The sequence below is a fragment of the Dermochelys coriacea genome, chromosome 25 (assembly GCF_009764565.3).
Source record: "Dermochelys coriacea isolate rDerCor1 chromosome 25, rDerCor1.pri.v4, whole genome shotgun sequence".
NCBI lineage: Eukaryota > Metazoa > Chordata > Testudines > Dermochelyidae > Dermochelys > Dermochelys coriacea.
In genome coordinates, this window is record NC_050092.1 from 7,249,118 (window position 1) to 7,267,279 (window position 18,162).

Here is an 18,162-nt window from a genome sequence, read left to right on the forward strand (position 1 = left end):
TCAGACGCCTGTCACAGGGCACTCCTGCCTGTCCAGTGTGCTGCTACCCTGTGCAGAGGCAGGTTTATTTTTGCTGTCTGTCTGCTTTCCTTTCTTAGTGGATGCACTGCTGTGCTTCTTTTTTCCTTGAGGCTCTTGCCTGGGGCCCTGGAGCAACCCACTGGTTCGGGGAGGCTGCAGCACCAGTTCCAAATCCCACTTGGGGTCCTCATTGAAAGTTTTGAGGTCATAGAAATAATCCACGCTTGCCACTGTATTTAGGATCTCGGGCACGCTATAGTCAAAAGACAGCAGCTCATCAGGCAGGTTGAGTGACCGTATGTCGCTGGACGAGTGGTCACACGGGAAGCAGCAATCTTTGCTTTCGCTCTCACTGGACGCTAGGGTGTGGCTCAGGTTGTCTCTGGAAACCTCCGAGTCCGAGTTAGCTGGAGAGCAATCAAACAGCTTCATTGCATCTTCCAACAAAACCTTCTCAGGCAGATCAAAGGGCTCCTCTTTGTCTAGCACTTTGCTGTCTTCAGCTCCGAGGCTGTCCTGCAGAGGACAGGACGTTGCCTCCACCATCACCTGTGCGTTTGCAACACTGGGACTGGAAAGAGGGTTTTGATCTTCGATGCAAATGTCTGGGATCTGTGTATTCAATAGGAGGTTCTGGCTCATGTGATTTTCTTTGAGTTCTTCCCCCTCCACCTGGAAACCATCAAACCCTTCAAACTCTGGGTTGTGGGGACTTGGCGTACCCTTAAGGTGGCTGTAGGGGCTTATCTGGAGGTCCTGCTCATTCTGGCTGAGTCCAGGCAGCGATATGAAGAGCTGGGGCAGTTTGCTGTCATTGTTCTGACCTTCTTCCTGGGGCTGAGGCATTTCAAGAAATGAAGAGTCGTGGAGTGGGTGAGGGACCAAATTAACTTGTTCTGTCCCATTAGCAGGGCCCTCCTGATTGAAATAAGGCATAATGTATTGGGGGTTGCTTGGGATTGGGTGGAAGGGTGGGTAGGGGACTGTCTGGACAGGACTCTTGAGGTAACTGTGGGTGTCCAGAAGGTAAGCATTTGGTGAACTTGATCGACCCGTGAGTTTATAAACGGATGGTTGCACAAACTTGGTCGTTGCCCATTCTATGCGATATATCCGGGGATCGAAAAAGCACCCACAGGGTGCCATCTGGAAACCTGGGCAACGGAGATAAAAACATCATTTGTGGTGACCCCCAGAGACGACGAGTAAATAAATCCTCCGGGAGCATGTGACTCATCCCCGGCCAAGACCTGCCAAAGGCCAGATCCTCAGCTGGTGTAAATTGGTGGTGTAGTTCCGTTGACTTCAATGGGGCTGTGTGTGCGCACCAGCTAAGGGTCCAGCACAAAGGATCAAGTTCTGCTGTGGCCCAGGTAGGAGAATAAGTTACACACAGGGTACACATCTGGTCTGAAACCGGTGCAAGTGGAAACATAGCGTAACTTGCACTGAGCTGGGATTTGGGGCAAATGAAGTCTGGAGTCAGAAGGTGCAGTTCCCATGGAATCTCTGGGCCCAAGTGAACAGTGTAAGTTACATGTTTGGTGTAAACTGATCACAATGTGGGTGCCGTTGACATCACAGGGTGTGTCTAGACTACGAAGATGAGATGGGCATAGCTAGGTTGCTGTATCTGTGCCAGCCCAACCCCGTAGTGTAGACACAGCCTACACTGATGGAAGGGGTTTTTCCATGGGTGTAGGAACACCCCCACCCTGAATGATGGTAGGGTTCCTCCATTGATGTAGCTGCATCTCCACTGGCACAGCTCTGTTCGTTAGGGATGTACTTTTTCACACTTCTGACTGATATAGCTATCTCAACCTAACTCTTCAGTGTTGACTAAGCCATAGTGTATCTTGCACTGATTTACCATTCAGATGGTGTGTGTGTGTGTGCAAAATGAGGGGAGCTTACATGCCAGAGAGGGTGTACAAAAAAGAGCAACCAACAGGAGAGTGTAAGGGAAAGCAGACCTTTTCTGCAGATACCAGGTAGCTGACTGCCCAGCACCCTTTGTTATCTTTTACGGATGAGATTTGCAAAGGGCATTAGGTGCCTGTGATGGGATGTCCACACCAGCCCCTGAAGGGGTTAAGGTGGCTAGATGGGCCAATTATCTGCCTAGGCTGCACCTGGAGGAGGAGCCAAGGAGCAATGAGGACTAATTAAAAGCTGAAGCTCACTTGAGCAGAACAGCCAGGGCTTATATAAAGTCAGACAGCTGAAGGTAATATGGGGTTGTAGGGAGAAGGTTTGTAGTCTCTTTCCCTGAGACTAGGGAGAGACAGTAGCCTATGCCTGGAGGAGAGTAGAGAAATAGATTGATAGAGGCAACATAAGAAGTAGTCTAGGGAAACAGCAGCAAGGTGTGGGACTGTGCAGACCTTAGCTGCTGAGTGTAGGGTCCCTGGGCTGGAACTCTGAGAAGAGGGTGGGCCTGGCTTCCCCTACCAGCCAGTGGAGAAGTGGCACTATTGAGGCAGTGAACTGGAAGCCTGCCTGGGACAGAGAGATATTGGTCTGCACTCCCAGAAGGGGAGAACTAAGCCATGAGGAGGGAGCAGTCAAGTCCTGAGAGAGAATTGGCAGGAAGAGACATCAGACATACAGAACTAATCCTCCTCTGGGACCATAAGGAGGTGCTCCCATGGTGAGTAGCACACCCCTGGATAGTGCCCAGCTCTTATGACAATTCCAGTCTTCATTCTTATGTCTTTAAATTTTATGCGTCCTAAACATACCTGCAGGGGGTACTGTGAAAATGTCTTTCTCTTGGCTTGGGGGATGGTACAGGTTGGATAGTCCTGAAATAGTAGCACAGAAAAGTCACAAGGTCCCCATTATGAAGTGATACTTTATTTGATGAATATTTTGAAAGGGTGTAAAATTATTAACTTCAAAGTATTAAAGAAAATGGGAAGAGAATGAAAACTAGAGAACCCAGAAGTATATTTCCTGAAGAGAATACCCAGGACTGATGAATCTCTGAGGGGGAGAATTTAACAGAGGAATAGACAGAAGAACAGAGAAGTAGTTATCTTACCTATTGATGCAGGATTGTCTGGAAGGACACATGTTTGAAGTGGCTGGTTTGATTGATGCTCTGATTGATCTAAGGGTCTGGGAACATAGGCATCATATTGCTGGTAGAACAGTTTTGGTTGCTGCATAATTGCTGTGTCAGTTTGAAGGACAGTCAGGTAACACGACTGCTCTTTGGATGTATCTAGGAGAATTGGCTCCAGTGTTGCCACAGCTGAGAAGTTCTGTTTTGGTGGTTACTCGGGAAAGAATTCCAGGTAACCACTGAGGTTCTAAGTCCCCTAAAAGTGCTGAGATAGGTTACTCCAAAGGTAATGACTATCTGAGTTTTATATTAGGAAACTTTTTTTAAATCTGGCAGTAAAAGTTTGCTCCTGGGATTGCCTTGTCTGGGGAGAATGGGTGGTGTTGCCGTGAGATGTTTCAACAAGGGTTTGCTAAAGTGTGACCTATGGGGCATGGTGATGAGATGAGAACTGGTGTCTCATCTTTAATGTAGTGCATGCAAAATGCTCTCTTCTGCTGCTTGGCATAAAATGAATGTGTTGCATCTTTATTTAATCCTTCAACACCTCAGCTAGTTCATCAGGTAAATATCTGTTCCATCTTCTCTCTCAGGCTCCCCTGCATGTGCACTCCCACACGTACTCTCTCTAGCTTCTCTCTCAGCTGTATCTGGCACAAGCTTGCATTTTTCCCATGGAACTTCCTCAAGTGCCTGCGTTCCCTGGGAGTGCAGGACACCAAAGGGGTTGGTGGGTGCTAACGATCCTCCATGCTCACAGAGAGCTCATCTTCAGGGATGGGATAGTAACCCATGTAGATCACCCCTGCCCTTAGGAGGGAGCAGAGGCCAAAATGGGCTTAAGCCGCTTCTGAATGAATGCTCTGTAGCTACCATCTCAGCTCCTTTTGCTTTGCCCAAGGCAGTAGGCAAGAGCTTCCTTCCTGGTTGAGGCCACTTGGCAAAGTGGGCAGTGAGATCAGTGGCCCTGACTCTGAATACCAGGGCTCTGATTCTCTCTGTTCATACACTGATGCACCTGCTGTAGTCCATGGAGTTGTCTTGGTGGGAGTAGATGGAGAATCAGCCCCCTCTTCTTCCCCCCCCCCCCCCCCCCCCGAGTGCTTAGCATTGCTCTGCCTGAGGTCCAGCAGGCAGGTGGCTCTGCTGTGTTAAGCTGGGAGCTTCCCCACATCCCAGGCCCTCTGGAGACCTGGCTCACTCCAACATCCCATAGACCTGTGACCTCACAAGGGCTCTGCTTATTCTATGGATGGAACTGAATGACTGCGGAGGGGAAGGGTAGTAGAGGAGCCTTGCAAGGCTGGGAGATGGTGGCCTGACTGGCTACCGTGAGAGGAGACTTTGGCATAGGAGGAGGATTTAATATTATTCCCTTGTCTTACACACCACACAAGACCTTTTACCAGCAGTTCCAGCTTTCTGTGTATTTTCCACAGATAATCACTCATATGAACTCTGCTGCAAATGTTCTTAAATGTGTATTTCTACTTGATCCAGCTAGTCTTGGATGCATCAGCCTGCCACCAGACAGCATAGAGGCTTCTCGTCTTCACTGAAGGCACCTTGGCTTCACTCCCATTGACCGCAATGGGAGCGAGCAATCATCTTAACTGAGGGCAACTTCGGGTCTCCCTCCACTGAGAGCAATGGCTGATGGTGGCCATTATAAAATAAGGTGAGTTTCTCTAAAGGAGACTTTATGTGCCAGTCTCTGTGTAAGGAGAAACTTTCATTGCTGAAGAATAACAGCAGAAAAACCAACTGTTCATCCTAAAGAATTAAAAATAAACCACCAACTACACAATTGCACCAGCTCTACTCAAGAGTCACCTCTCTGTTTGTGCGGCTAGAAAATGCTGCAGTAGAAATTACCGGGGATAAAGATCTGACAAAGTGCAACTTAAAATGAATATTTTTTTTTAACCTGACTAATGAACTCAGAACTCGGTACTTACAAAATAAGTGGTATAATTTTAGGGAACATACCCTGTACTCTTCCAACTCCACAAAGAAAACAAATCCCTGCTCTAAGTGGAAAATAGTTTTAGATACATTGGACAAGTCTGATTTGGCTGGGAGGAGGAAGAGAGCCTAATGAGCAGGGATGATGTGTACACTTTGATAAAGTGCCTGACACTGGTATATTCAGAGAATAATGGTTGGAGTTTCATTTCTCTGGCTCCCAATGGGAGCAGGTCCAAGGACATCTTGGACTGTGATAAGAGTTTTGGAAAATCAAAGCCTCTATCTGGAGAGTGACACTAGCATATAAACAAATGCGGGAGGTGAGCGTCAGTCAAATCTGCCCATCCTTCCCTAGCAAGAAGGCTGGCCTGTAGCAAAATCGGGGATTCAAAACTTGGAAGGATAGAAATAAAAAAACGTGTATTCTCAAGTAATTTTTTCCAAGGTTTGCAGATCCGATAAATGTATTGGTCAGCTAAACCTGGTCATAATGGGTGCCAGTCTAGGAGCTTAGCCACTAAAATGCCCTAAATAGTGAGATTCAGTATGGTCAGCCAAAGGGCAGATACTCTCCTATGCTTGAACTGAGCAGCAGATTTTAATAAACAATTGGGGTCAGAGGATGGCACTGTCCTCACATAAATTCATCTTGCTAACCGCCTTAAGCACTGCAAGGGATTGTGTAAATTCAGATGTTAAGGATAGACTTATGGCCCCTATTTGCCTTCTTAACAAGCGTTTTTAAATATGTAAGAGGAAAATTAAAATTCCTTGAATACACATTGGCTTTATAGTTCAGGCAGCCGGTATTGTGCTTTTTTAAAATCAAGATCTCAAAGTGTTTTATAAAGGAGGGTCAGAATCATTATCCCATTTTACAGGTGGAGAAATTGAGGCCCAGAGATGGGGAAATGCTGAAAATGGATCTTTTTTGCATTTCATGATTAATTCTAAATTTGTGGTTTTCATGGGTTTTTGTGACCTTTCCAAACAAAAATGAAATATTTGAGTGACCTCAACTTCAATGCAAAAAAACCTTTCAAAAAGTGAAATGAGTAATTTCACCTGTTTGTTTCCAAATCAATCATTTCTGAGGGGGGAATTTGCAGAAATAGAAGATCAGGGCATGGAATCAGATGAAGTAAGACTGTAGACAATTTTGCAAAATAATTAGGTAAAATCTTCTGTACAGTGTTGCCCCACTCTGAAAATAACGTTATATTTACAACACATTGGACAACCAAGATTATCCTCTCCCATGGAGATTACTATTTGGGAGATGCCAGCCATGGCTCTGTAGTTACAGCTGAGCTGAATTTTGCATTTAAAGCAGAGATTTGTATTCTTTGTATGAAAAACATCCTGTATCCTCAAGAAAGTTGCAGCACTTACTCGGAGTACCAAATGCGTTTACTAATAAATCCCTTCATTAGTTTGAGTTAAAAATAACTTTTAAATGGGTCCTTTTAGAAATTTGGTACTTTTTTGTCCCAAACAACCTCAGCTGTTGTCTATTCATTCAAAAAAATGGCAGAGAAGTGAATCTTGTGCAATAGGTAGGGTTTTTTTAATTTTTTGGATTAATGGCAACTTGTTCCTGTTTTTCATAAATAAAAGCTTCTCCTTTAGCAGAGACTGAATAAAGAGTCTCTTGCGGAGAAGTCCATGAAGAATCTCCCTATTTCAAAATAGCCACCATCCCCCATTGTTAATAGTTAAAGATGGCCACTCTGTGCATGATTTTGCATCTGCTAAATGGGCGGGATTAGATTTACCTTCCTCACAAGGGTGGTGCGGAGGTTTCATTAATGATCTGCCAAGTGCTTTGATGGCCTTGAATAGCCATGCCCTCTACTGAACAGGATGAGAACTGCTCAGCTGTGTGTCAGAGGCCCCCTGCTGCTAATGTAGATCCTCCTTTAGCTGGTGCGGCAGGGTCTTTACTTTTGGAGCAGGAGGGCCTGAGTTCTGGTCCACAGACTGCAGTGCATCTTGTGTGGCACTCGTGCGTTTGGCAACCCTGCCTGCAGCCCAGAGGGGGGAGAGACACTCCCCCATAGCAAAAGTCTCTGCCACTGGCCTCTCGCAGAAGGTGCCCTCATGCCCCTGCAGTCTCCCCCACACTGGTCTCCCCACTTCTCTCTACCCAGCTGGGCTCTTTGCTCAGAGGCTGCTATGCTTCCTGCTGAGACGATGGTGGCTTTTTTTCCTCCTTCCTGTGCTGGCCACCCTGTGACTCTGCCATGGGCTCTTCTCCAGCCCCCTCTGGGTCCCTCCCTGGAGGAAAGGGCTGAGGGCATGACTGGCTGTCTGGGAAGATGGGAGCCAGGGCTTGGTGCTAGGTCTACCTGTGGTCTGGCTGGGTTAAGTACCTGGGTATGGGAGCCCAGGCCACTGCTGCAGCTTGTGAGGGGTGGTTCCTGGCTGCTGTAGCCTCAGGGCTCTGGCTCCACAGACAGACTGATCCAGGAGGCCTCTTAGAGTGGAAAGAGAGGAGGCACAGCCAGACCCTCCTGGAGCAGAGGGCCCTGTGGGGCCCCTGGATCCCCCTACCCCAGGGGTTGTGTGGTGCTGGTTGTGTATGGGGAGAGGCCTCCATAGCCTGACCTCTCTGTTGGGAACCCCCTGATGGGGGAGACCCATTCCTACCACCTCTTTCACAGGGCCCCCCTGCTTATGCAGGGCACAGAGGCCTCCCCAGTCTTAAGGACCCATACCAGAGTGTGGGGCATGAGACCGCCCCATCCCATAGGGATCCCTGCCTGCGTGAAGGTAGAGCACAGCAGGGCAGGCAGGAGGAAGGTCCCCAGCCCACCAAAAGGAGAGTGGCAGCAGCAAGCTGGGGCGTCCCTCAGTCAGGGAGGAGGGAGCACTCCTGGGCAGCTGGAGGCTGGTGTTTGGCCACCCATTGCCCCACCAGAGGGCTCTTGTGTGGGCAACCCTTGCAATCAACATCCCAAACAGGGGGTAGGTCTCTAATGGGTGGGCAGGGCTCCATACCAAGTGCCTCAATGCGACTGCAGGGGGATGTAACAAGTGTGGTGTATAGTAGTCCACCAGGCAGTTGTTGGTACTCAATACTGTAATTCAGAACTGCCACTCAGGTCCATGTTCTCCAGCCGGTGATGCTGAGAACAATGAATGGATGGGTCATCAGCAGAGTAGGTGAGAGGAGAATATGGCCCTACAGGGGCCTGTTACATGTTTCCCAAAGTGTGGGGTGTGCTCCCTTCAGGGGCATCAAGGACTAGCCAGGGGAATTTGGACAGATCTCTAAATTGTTCTTCAGAATCTTTGCTTTCATTTTCTCTCTTAAAGGGTAGTTTCTAGCTGTTACGGTTGTGAAGAAAACCTTTAAAACATGATCTGAGTTTAACCAAGGTAGTGACATCTACCTGAATCTGCAGAGAGCCTGAAACAAACCATCTGATGTGTGACTTGCCCCATTCATTTCAATGGATGCTATCTTAGATGCCAATGATAATACTTTAAATGACAATACTGACTATTTCACTACTCATTGAAGCATGGAAGAAAAGATAGGAAGGATCATGTTATGAGGAGCTAAACTCTGGGCTGGCCTTTAACACTGCATGGTGGGGGCATAATTTGTTTCCCTTTCCTGCAAAGGGAGCCCATCTTTTTGGGAAACTTATTAAATTACAGTAAAGCCACAAGCAGCCACTGTGGAAAAGCATCACTGTACATGTCCCTCCTGTAAGGGACAGGTTGTGCCCAGGCATTGTGTTGCTCTTGCAGACACAGTGAGTCCTTCGTAATTTCTCCTCTTCCTGCTGACATGTGAGCTCTGAGCTCCCTTGACAGGGAGGATCCCTTCCAGCAGCTGGAGGTCTGGGTAGAGAGGGGAGCCCTTTTGACATGTTCTGCTGGGGGACCTGTCCATTGTGCCAAGAAGTGTCCCTAACCCATATGGGTGGTTTGAAGTGAAGCCCAGAAAGCAGGGAGATTCTTGGCCAATTTGGGGAGGATGAGGGGAGGTTTACCAGCAGATATTACAATTAGAATTGGAAAAGGTACAGAGAAGGGCAACAAAAATTATTAGGGGGATGGAACAGCTTCCATATGACAAGGGATTAAAAAGATGAAGAGACCACTAAGGGGGGATATGACTGAGGTCTATAGAATCATGAGTGGTGTGGAGAAACTGAATAGGGAAGTGTTATTTACCCCTTCACATAACACACGAACTAGTGATCACCCAAAGACATTAATAGGCAGCTGGCTTAAAACAAACAAAAGTACTACTTCACATAACACACAGGCAACCTGTGGAACTCATTGCCAGGGCATGTTGTGGAGGCCAAAAGCATAACTGGGTTCAAAAAAGAATTGGATCAGTTCATGGAGGATAGGTCCAACAACGGCGATTAGCTAAGATAGTCAGGGACGTAACCCCATGCTCTGGGTATCCCTAAACCTCCCACTACCAGAAGCTGGGAGTGGATGATGGGATGGATCACTTGATAGATTGTACTGTTTTGTTCATTCCCTCTGAAGCACCTGGCTTTGGCCATTGTCAGAAGACAGGATCCTTTTGAATCCCTCTGAGCCTCACCGCTTGCTCTCCAGGATGGCTCATTTGAACAAACAGCCTCCAGCCAAATCACTGTTTTCCACCTGGTAAAGAGTTTTGTCTGCTTCCTTCCAGCAATGTCATGACGAAACCTGGCTGAGTCCAAGGGTTTCAGACATGTGTTCTTGGCACTGGCCTTTTAAAACCATCCAATTTGAGGAGTCTAAACAAATAGCTGTTGCTTAGTGCTGCTTGGCATTACGTTCGGCTGGGATGGCTTCCTGAGCTGGCTCACGCATTCGTGTCGTGATGAGATTAGGGTTTTACTGCTCTGGTGCCTATGAATAACTAATTCGGAGCAATTGGCTTGCAGTTATTTAGGTTAGTTGGATGAGATTTCTATAAGTAGGGTGACCAGATGTCCCGATTTTATACAGACAGTCCTGATTTTTTGGGTGGTCTTTATAGGCTCCTATTACCCCTGCATGCCCTGTCCTGATTTTTCACACTTGCTGTCTGGTCACCCTATCTATAAGTTTCATAGGAAGTTTGAAGTACCAACTTTCTGGTGTGTTGGAGAAATTGAATTTTGTCAGTATTAGGGGAGGAGAGGGGGGTTAAAATCCTGCCATTTATATTGCTGGAAGGTTGATTGGGTGAGGACCTGAAGGAGAACTAGCATTATTTGCAAGAGCACTTTAAGTGTGTGTGTGTGTGTGTGTCACAGTTCCCTACTCTAAGAGCCAGCAGAGTCCCCTTTAGCTCAGCTGGTAGAGGCCTCTCCTTTTTGGGAGTAGGAGGATGGCAGTTGCATGCAGTAGCCACAATATAGGGCTTAATGGAGCCCTACAGTGGTCATGAATTTGGTCCAGCCTCCGGGTGCTGTGCTTGGCTGTCAATATTGACACCCTCCCATGAAGCCTCCTAAAACAGGTGGCCAACCTGTGGCTCCGGAGCCCCATGCGGCTCTTCAGAAGTTAATATGCAGCTCCATGTACAGGCACTGGACTCCAGGGCTGGAGCTATGGTGCTAATTTTCCAATGTGCCAGCAGGTGCTCACTGCTCAACCACTGACTCTGCCCCCACTCCACCCCTTCCCACCCCCTCCCCTGAGCCTGCCATGCCCTCGCTCCTCCCCACTTCCCCCCAGAGCCTCCTGCGTGCCACAACAGCTGATTGGGAGGTTGGGGGAGGGGTGCTGATCAGTGGGGCTACTGGTGGGTGGGAGGTGCCAGGGGCGGGGGCTGCGGATGTATTACTGTGGCTCTTTGGCAATGCCCATTGTTAAATTCTGGCTCCTTCTCAGGCTCAGGTTGGCCACCCCTGTCCTAGAATATAACCTGGATTATTTTCTTTTTTAAATGACCCTTTTCGCACAATATTGTTGATCATGGAGGACTAGACACCCATTGCCCTGTGCCTTATGCAATAGATTACACCAGTGCAAAGTGGTGGTGAAAGGCTGCCATTCTGATGTGGTAGCAGTTCGCACCCCACTTTGCACTGGTGTAAATGACTGCACCCTAGCTGTCCCAACCGTTGGCCTGCTGGTGTAGGGATTCTAAGAATCCTTGTTAAGCATCCCCTGCCCTAATCCGTTGGAACTGGATTTTGACACACAGTTGGTGCTGGTTGCTTCCAGTCCATAGACTTTATTTAGCTGCACCACACTCATGGACCCAGTGTCTAGCCAAGTATCCATAACATGGTCTCAGCCGTGACAGTATTTTTAATGCAACCAACCACCAAGTCTCTAATAGGATCTTTTCCTCCCTGATTGTTTCTCTGTCCCTCTGGACCCTTGTGATTGTATTGTTAACCTGAACACATGCAAACCATTCTTCCCGCTTAGAGCGGTTCTTGCCATGCATCCCTCCGTGCTGTCAGGCTCTCCCCCACCGTCAGTCTCTAATTGCTGCTGATGTTGCTGGCTTGCTTCAGGAAGGTGAATTCTCATGGTGTAACTCTTCTCCCAACTGGCTCAACATTTCACAACTCAAGAGCAGGCACACCTCTGCAGGTAGTTTTCCTAGACCTCGTCGCTCAGTGACATGGAGATAATGAGGGAAGGGGAAAACAATTTTCCCGTTGACCTGAGGAATGCACAAGAATTTCCATAACATTCTGTGTCAGAGAATTATTGTTCTGCAATCCCCAATGCTACAGACTTGTCATGCCAGGGGAGGGAGCACAAATTTCACCCCATCGAAGGCTGCATTGGTGACTTGCTAAGAGGCTGCACCGAATGTCAACTCCTCCAGTACAAAGATCCTTCCACCTTGAAGCGGACTGGCTGCATTGCATGCTGGGATCTACTTATGGTCCTGGTTCTGTCTGTTTACACTAGTGCAAAGCAGGAATAACTCCAGAGAAGTCTGGGGTTCAGACCAGTGTGAGATCAGAACAAGGCCAGTCAGGTAGCAGGCCCACTGTCTCTAGAAGGGTGATGGTGCCCATAAGCCACATGGTAGAACTTTATGGACTATTTTACCAGCTACAAGCTACAGTGGACTTTGCATTTGTAGAACTATTTTCCACCATCGATCTCAAGGAAGGTAAATGTGATTCCTATGGTACTGAAAATCCTAGGCAGCTGGTGGTTCAGGCTTGACAGTGAGAGTTGGGCACAGAACCCACAAATCCTTGTGCTTACTCCCCTGGTCTAGCCACTGGACCGTGCTGCATGCCTGTATGCATACACTTAGGGCAGGGCTACACTACTGCTCAAGTCAATCTGACTTAACCCGCTCAGGGATGTGAAAAAGCCCCCTCCCAAGTGATGCAAGTTTCGTGCTGTCCACACCAGCGCAGATGCTCCCCTGCCAAAGTACCTTCCGCTCCTTGCCGAGATGCAGTAATTATGCCAATGGGCAAGCACGCTCCTGTCAGCACAGCACATTGTCACCAGACATGCTACAGAGGTGCAGCTGTGACAAGTAACACTAATGTAGATGTGCCCTCCCTTAATGTGCTGATACAACATGCTTGCTTGCAGTGCCTCAGCCTGATTCTAAACTTGAGAACTGCAATCCTAAACCATAATTAGTTCATTAATTAATTATTTTTAAAGTCACCCAGTTAGCACATTCTCCTGCTGCAGGAGATGCTGCATCAGGGCAAGATGGGTTTCTTTTTGCCACCTTTTTCACTTTTGAAATAACCCCTTCAACCCAATTTATATCCCCCAGTAGTCTGGATCTACCTGACCCTGTCAGGTCCTGCTCTCCCCCCCCCCCCCCCCAATCTTTCCTGTTTCCTGGGCATCTGGGCTACTTTCTAGCTTCTGGCTCTGTTCAAGAGTCTATGCTGGGAACTTTCAAAGCTGCTTTCCTGCCAGCTGGGAAGCCAATCGATCCCACTAGTGATGGGACCACCAATCTGATGGGAGCCAGATTGAGATCCAGCAACACATTTCACATAGACCAAGCGGTAACAACTTCCAGTCACGGCTAATCTGGGCCATGTCTGAGTCCGTATCTCCTGAAGATGGAGCTATCCAGTTCCCTGCTGCATTTGTGGGCAGTTCAGCTACCAGCAAATATGCTTTTTCCATGGTACAGAAGCTGCTAACAAAGATGCTAATGCAGTCCCTTTCCTCAGCTGAACAGCTGCATTAACCCCTTCATCTCCTCAGATGCCCAGTGAAGGGAAGCTCTCAGAAGGCCCTTCGAACATACCTTATATTCCTATAAGTTCAGACTGCCATTGACATGGTCTTTTTGTGTCATTGGACTCGATGTAGAGAGACCTAGGCATCCCCTAGTATAGGTTCAGGTTGGGTCAACATACAACTGTTGAACTTGAAGGAGCTCTCTGATTCCCTCTACATGGCTGGGAAACTAATTTGCAGTGTAAGCCATTTCAAATGCAGGGGATGCTGAAATGTCTTGCTGGTTCCTATTCACCTGAATGATTCACAGACATGGTTGAGGGATGTGTCAAATGGAAACGCATGCAATGTGAAGAGCAAATTGCACATGTAAGGATTTGCAGGTTCAGTGCTTTTTGTAGTGCTGGAAGTGAGCTGGTTCAGAAGGGATTGGATCTGTGACTCACAATGGGGGCCAGTCGGGCTCTTACAGAAGTACAGTCACAAATGGCCACTGATCTTGAGTGCCTGACTGCACACACCTTAAGGGGTCCCCAGTCAGGGCACCCAAAATCAGAGGCACCCACAGGCAGTGGTCACTTTAGAAAATGGTGGTCTTAGTCCCATTTGCTCCCTTCTGCTGCACATTTTTTCTTGGTAAAATAATCCTCAGAACAGTATTACAATAATGCCTAGAAGCCTTGACTGATATTGTGGCCCCATGGGCTGGGCACTGCATGGAGTGAGAGTCCCTGCCCCAATGAGTTTACACCTGAGAGAAAAGACAGGCAAAGGGTGGGGGAAAAGGAAGCATGATTAGCCCCATATCACAGATGGGAATCTGAGGCCCAGAGAGGAAGTGACTTGCCTCGCACTGTGGCAGAACCAAGAATTGAACCCAGTTCTGCTGAGGATCAGTCCACTGCCTCTTAACAACCCAATCAGTGTTTGCATCTTGTAAATATTACTACAGAAATCCCACATCTGTGTCCCACCCAGCCCAAGTTCCTGTCTGGGACATGCCTTGTTGTAGGACAGCAAAGGAGCAGAGAGCTGGGGTGAGAGGAGGGAGTTTGGACTCTCCCTCTCCCATGAAAATGGGCCAAGGTGAACGCAGTTGTTCCATCTGAATCTACTGGGAATCAAATGCCTTTCAGGAGAACCATTCCTTCTGAGCCATAAATGCTCACTTCCCTGCCATTGCAGGGGGCCTCAGACATCTTGTGCCACAGGCAGAGAATAGGCAGGACCAAGTCTAGGCTCCTGTGGGCTGTCATACTTTGCTCACTGGGTTAAGTGTGTAGGTGCTGAGTGGCAGAGGTGGCCCAATATGTCTGACCTCCTATACTAGATGATTTGGTAGCCCCTTGTGGCCTTAAATAGCAATTACTGGCTCCATGTCCTGTCAGGGTGGAGGACTGGATTAGTTCTGTGGATAGCAATCTTTGGCCTCGTCTTGTCATGCCAGTCAGTACATTTCTACAACCCTTTATTCTGCATTGGTTTCTATGGACCCGAAAGGCACATGCAGCCCACCCAGAGCCCATGCGCTTTGGGGAGCAACCGAGTCTTGGAAAGGTTGGAGCCTTTTAAGTTAATCATCCTTGTGCATGGTCACCTGCTGTTGGAGGTGCCTGAATACATGTACTAGGATTTTAAAAAGTACTCAACTGTGTTTAGGCAGTTTGCTCCTATTGATTTCAATAGAAGTTAAAGCACCTAACCTGTAGACTTGCATTTACAAGTGTGTATCTGCATCTGAAAAGACTTCTGCTTTTGTAAGCATTTACCATTGCTCGTGCTCTCCTGATTTCTAAGACAAAAAGCTCCTCTCCATAGGCTGAAAGAAAAGGAGTACTTGTGGCACCTTAGAGACTAACAAATTTATTAGAGCATAAGCTTTCATGAGCTACAGCTCACTTCATCCATAGGCTGAGGTACCCTTATCAATTTACCAAGGCATTTCATGGTTAAAAGCTCAAGGGCCCAGCCAGCAGAAAATACCTACACAAGGCTCAACCTAGGAGCTTCCTGTTTTAAAACAAAAAAAAAACAAACCCCCCCCCCCCCAAAAAAAAACAAACCAGCATCTCAAGAGCCCTTGCAGATGCATTAATGGAGCTGTGCCCTATCCAAGCTGGCTGCATATTAACAAAACAGTGCAAAGCTGGGTCTGCCATAGCTTGTCTCCCCTGATATACAAAGCAATGTTGCTGCTTGCAGTTTTGCAGTATTATACAGTATCTGTACTGGTGCAGTTTCAGCAGCATTTTTATGAACTTGTTGCCTTTGAGGCAGTTGAGAAATTGACTTTAATATTAAACACTAGGAAATTATTAAAAGGAAACCGCCTATTAAATCTCTCACCTTTTGATTCATGCCATTAACTCTTCATGCTGCCTCGTCACCTTTTCTTGCCTGAGCTGCTTTTATGCAAGATTTATGATGTGACTGAAACGTTCGAGTATTGTGTGTGCCCCTCCCATTAACAACTACAATCTGGTCACCATGGACAATGATTTACATTTCATTTCCTTGCCTGAAAAGGATATGGAAATATGCCAGCTCATAAGCAGCTGGAAGACCCTAGAGAACAGGAAAAGAGTTTATTTGGAGAACTCTACAAGTGAACACAGGGCCATAATTTCAAAGGTGCTAAGTACCCCCAACTCCAATTTAAGTCACTGGGAGCTGCAAGTGTTCAGCCTCTCTGGAAAACGCTCACCACTGTTTAACATCTGCATGTGAATACCATGGGCCTGATTCTCTACTTGCTTGCATGTGGTGTTTGTCTATGCAAAGTGAGTGGGGAAAAACTCCAGTCTTCTGAGTTTGGAGCATTTTTACTAATTTGGCAAAGTGTAACCCATGACACATGAAAGATAATGGAAAAATCAGCTCTATGGTCTAATTCAGACTTCTTCAAGGTAAGAAGTGACCAACAGGTGTGGAGCTAGCCAAGGTATTGTGCCACTCTTCTATGGAGTTTGGGGTAGGGTTTTTCAAAGCACTTAGGAGCCCAGGCCTTGAAAGTTAATAGGCCTTAAGTGACTTATGAGCCTAAATGCTTTTGAAAATCCAACTTTTTATCTTGGGGCACAGGAACATTAAAATCCAAAGCTTGTTCCAACAGCCATCATAACAGGCTAATTTTAGGTATTCCCATCTCTGCAGTGAAGATTGGCATTCTTAAATGTACATTCTCTGGTCCAAATGTCTCTTCTGTACATAGTGATTAAATGTGTATTAAGGGTAATGCATTCAACTGTAGTCCTACTTGGAAAAGGGGCATGTGAACACCCTTCTAGAAGTAACTCTGGAAAGGCAGAGGAACCTAGAAGGAACACCACACCTGCATCCACATTTGTTGCCTTACTCATTACAATTTCTGAATCAGTATGGCACATGGCTTGTATGGATGAGAGAAGGGGACTGGAACTGCACCCACCTTTCTCACTGTAATCCACTCACCATGCAAGTGAGCCAGCCCCCCAACACCGATTCTAGAGTGTTTGACTCCTTGTACATAAACATCAATGTGAGATTCCTTCACTTGGAAGGGATGTAGGTGAAAGTGGCACCTTCTGAATCAATAGATCTGCTCTAGATATGGATTTAAGGTCATATGTGGCAAACTGACTGGCTAGAATCAATTTCTATGGCTTTAACTCATTTTAGAGCTGCAGACCCAATGACAGAGGGGAGAATGAGCTCAATTTTGTTCTAGCCCACACAACTTTGACAGATCTGTTCAAATCTCAAGTGCAGAATCTTTATTGCTGTATACAAAATGCATTTGGGAGAGTTATTTGCATCATGCTGGGAGTTTGTGCAATGTATATATTGAATGTGTCAAAATATAAATCTGAACAAAACCTGGAGAGACTAAGGGGAAGGCTCTCCTGGGAGACCATGGGGTGATATTTAATGGTTTGTATTAATCCAACTGCCACTCATACAAAAAACAAATGCTTTTATTTCAGTACAAATGTAAATTGCCTCAGCTCCTCTAGATGTCCAATATCAATGTGAAAAAAATCTCCTCCCCTCATGGAACACCTAGAGGAGCTGAAGAAATTTAAATTCTTACTGAAAACAATTGTGAAATGGCTGAAGGGATGTGTCACACCTGGACCAAGCAAAGCTGCATTGATGCTAGTAACCACACCCTCAAGGTCTTTATCAACCCCTGCTACAGAAGCACCTACACAAGATGTACAATGTGCAAATGTAAGAAAGCTCACAGGGTGAAGTGAGGCAAGCCACTGACCACCAAGCACTTTATTTTTTTTTTTTTTTTTGCACCAAAGGCCATGAAGGCTTCAGAAAAGATGCAAAATTACACAGATGATGGCCCAATGGTTAGGGCACTAGCTTTGGGCCAGAGAGATCTAGGTTCTGCCATGGATTTCCTGTGACAACCTGGGCAAGCCATTTGGCAGCTCTGTCTCAGTTTCTCCCACCTATAAAAGGGAATAAAAACTACCCCCCCTCCTGGGAGCTAAATACATTTAAGATTGAGAACTTCACAAACTAATGGGTAATGATGACCACAGAAGTATTGTAGCTAGAGAGATCCTCAGATGGAAGATGAGCAGCTCTCTCAGCCAGAACAGGCTGAGTTGTGACACTTGTCCAGTTATCTGATCATGTAATGACAAACATTAACTAGATAGTAAAAAACCATAAATTTTATTTAATTCCCAGTAGCCCAAGGCAGATAATCCATGTTGCTATTGCCATCTCACTGTGCCTGTTTAAGGACTCTTCCAATCAGTCTTATCTGTAAGAATTTGCTTTGTGTTTAGGCAGGAAGGTAAAGTTTGCAGGTACAGGCCCCAAAAGCATCTCACTGCAACAAAACAGATTTGTATTCAAATACATTCAGATTCTGACAATACCTCAGACAGACACCCAACCATGCAACATACACACTGGTAGGCTGTGCTCTTTGTAATGGAGACCAAGGGGTAGATTTT

At 46.8% G+C, this 18,162-nt stretch overlaps 2 protein-coding genes and 1 long non-coding RNA gene across 3 annotated transcripts in view; 1 reads left to right on the forward strand and 2 right to left on the reverse strand.

Moving 5' to 3' along the window:
* PRR22 (proline rich 22) lies at positions 1-3,238 on the reverse strand. Its single transcript, XM_043502668.1, has 3 exons — positions 3,068-3,238; positions 2,766-2,828; positions 1-1,175 (listed from the first exon to the last, which is right to left on the reverse strand). The coding sequence occupies exons 1-3, from the start codon at positions 3,192-3,194 to the stop codon at positions 1-3; spliced, it is 1,365 nt and encodes a 454-aa protein (XP_043358603.1). The 5' UTR covers positions 3,195-3,238.
* Positions 2,219-18,162, forward strand: part of LOC122457477 — an 18,799-nt gene continuing 2,855 nt past the window's right edge. Inside the window, exon 1 of the long non-coding RNA XR_006277011.1 lies at positions 2,219-2,674. This is a non-coding gene — a long non-coding RNA (uncharacterized LOC122457477). The remainder of the gene's footprint in view (positions 2,675-18,162) is intronic.
* The window catches only part of DUS3L (dihydrouridine synthase 3 like), a 15,450-nt gene continuing 15,140 nt past the window's right edge, over positions 17,853-18,162 (reverse strand). The window contains exon 13 of the mRNA XM_038384179.1: positions 17,853-18,035. Coding sequence (XP_038240107.1) covers positions 17,963-18,035 — 73 coding nt within the window. The 3' untranslated portion in view covers positions 17,853-17,962. The remainder of the gene's footprint in view (positions 18,036-18,162) is intronic.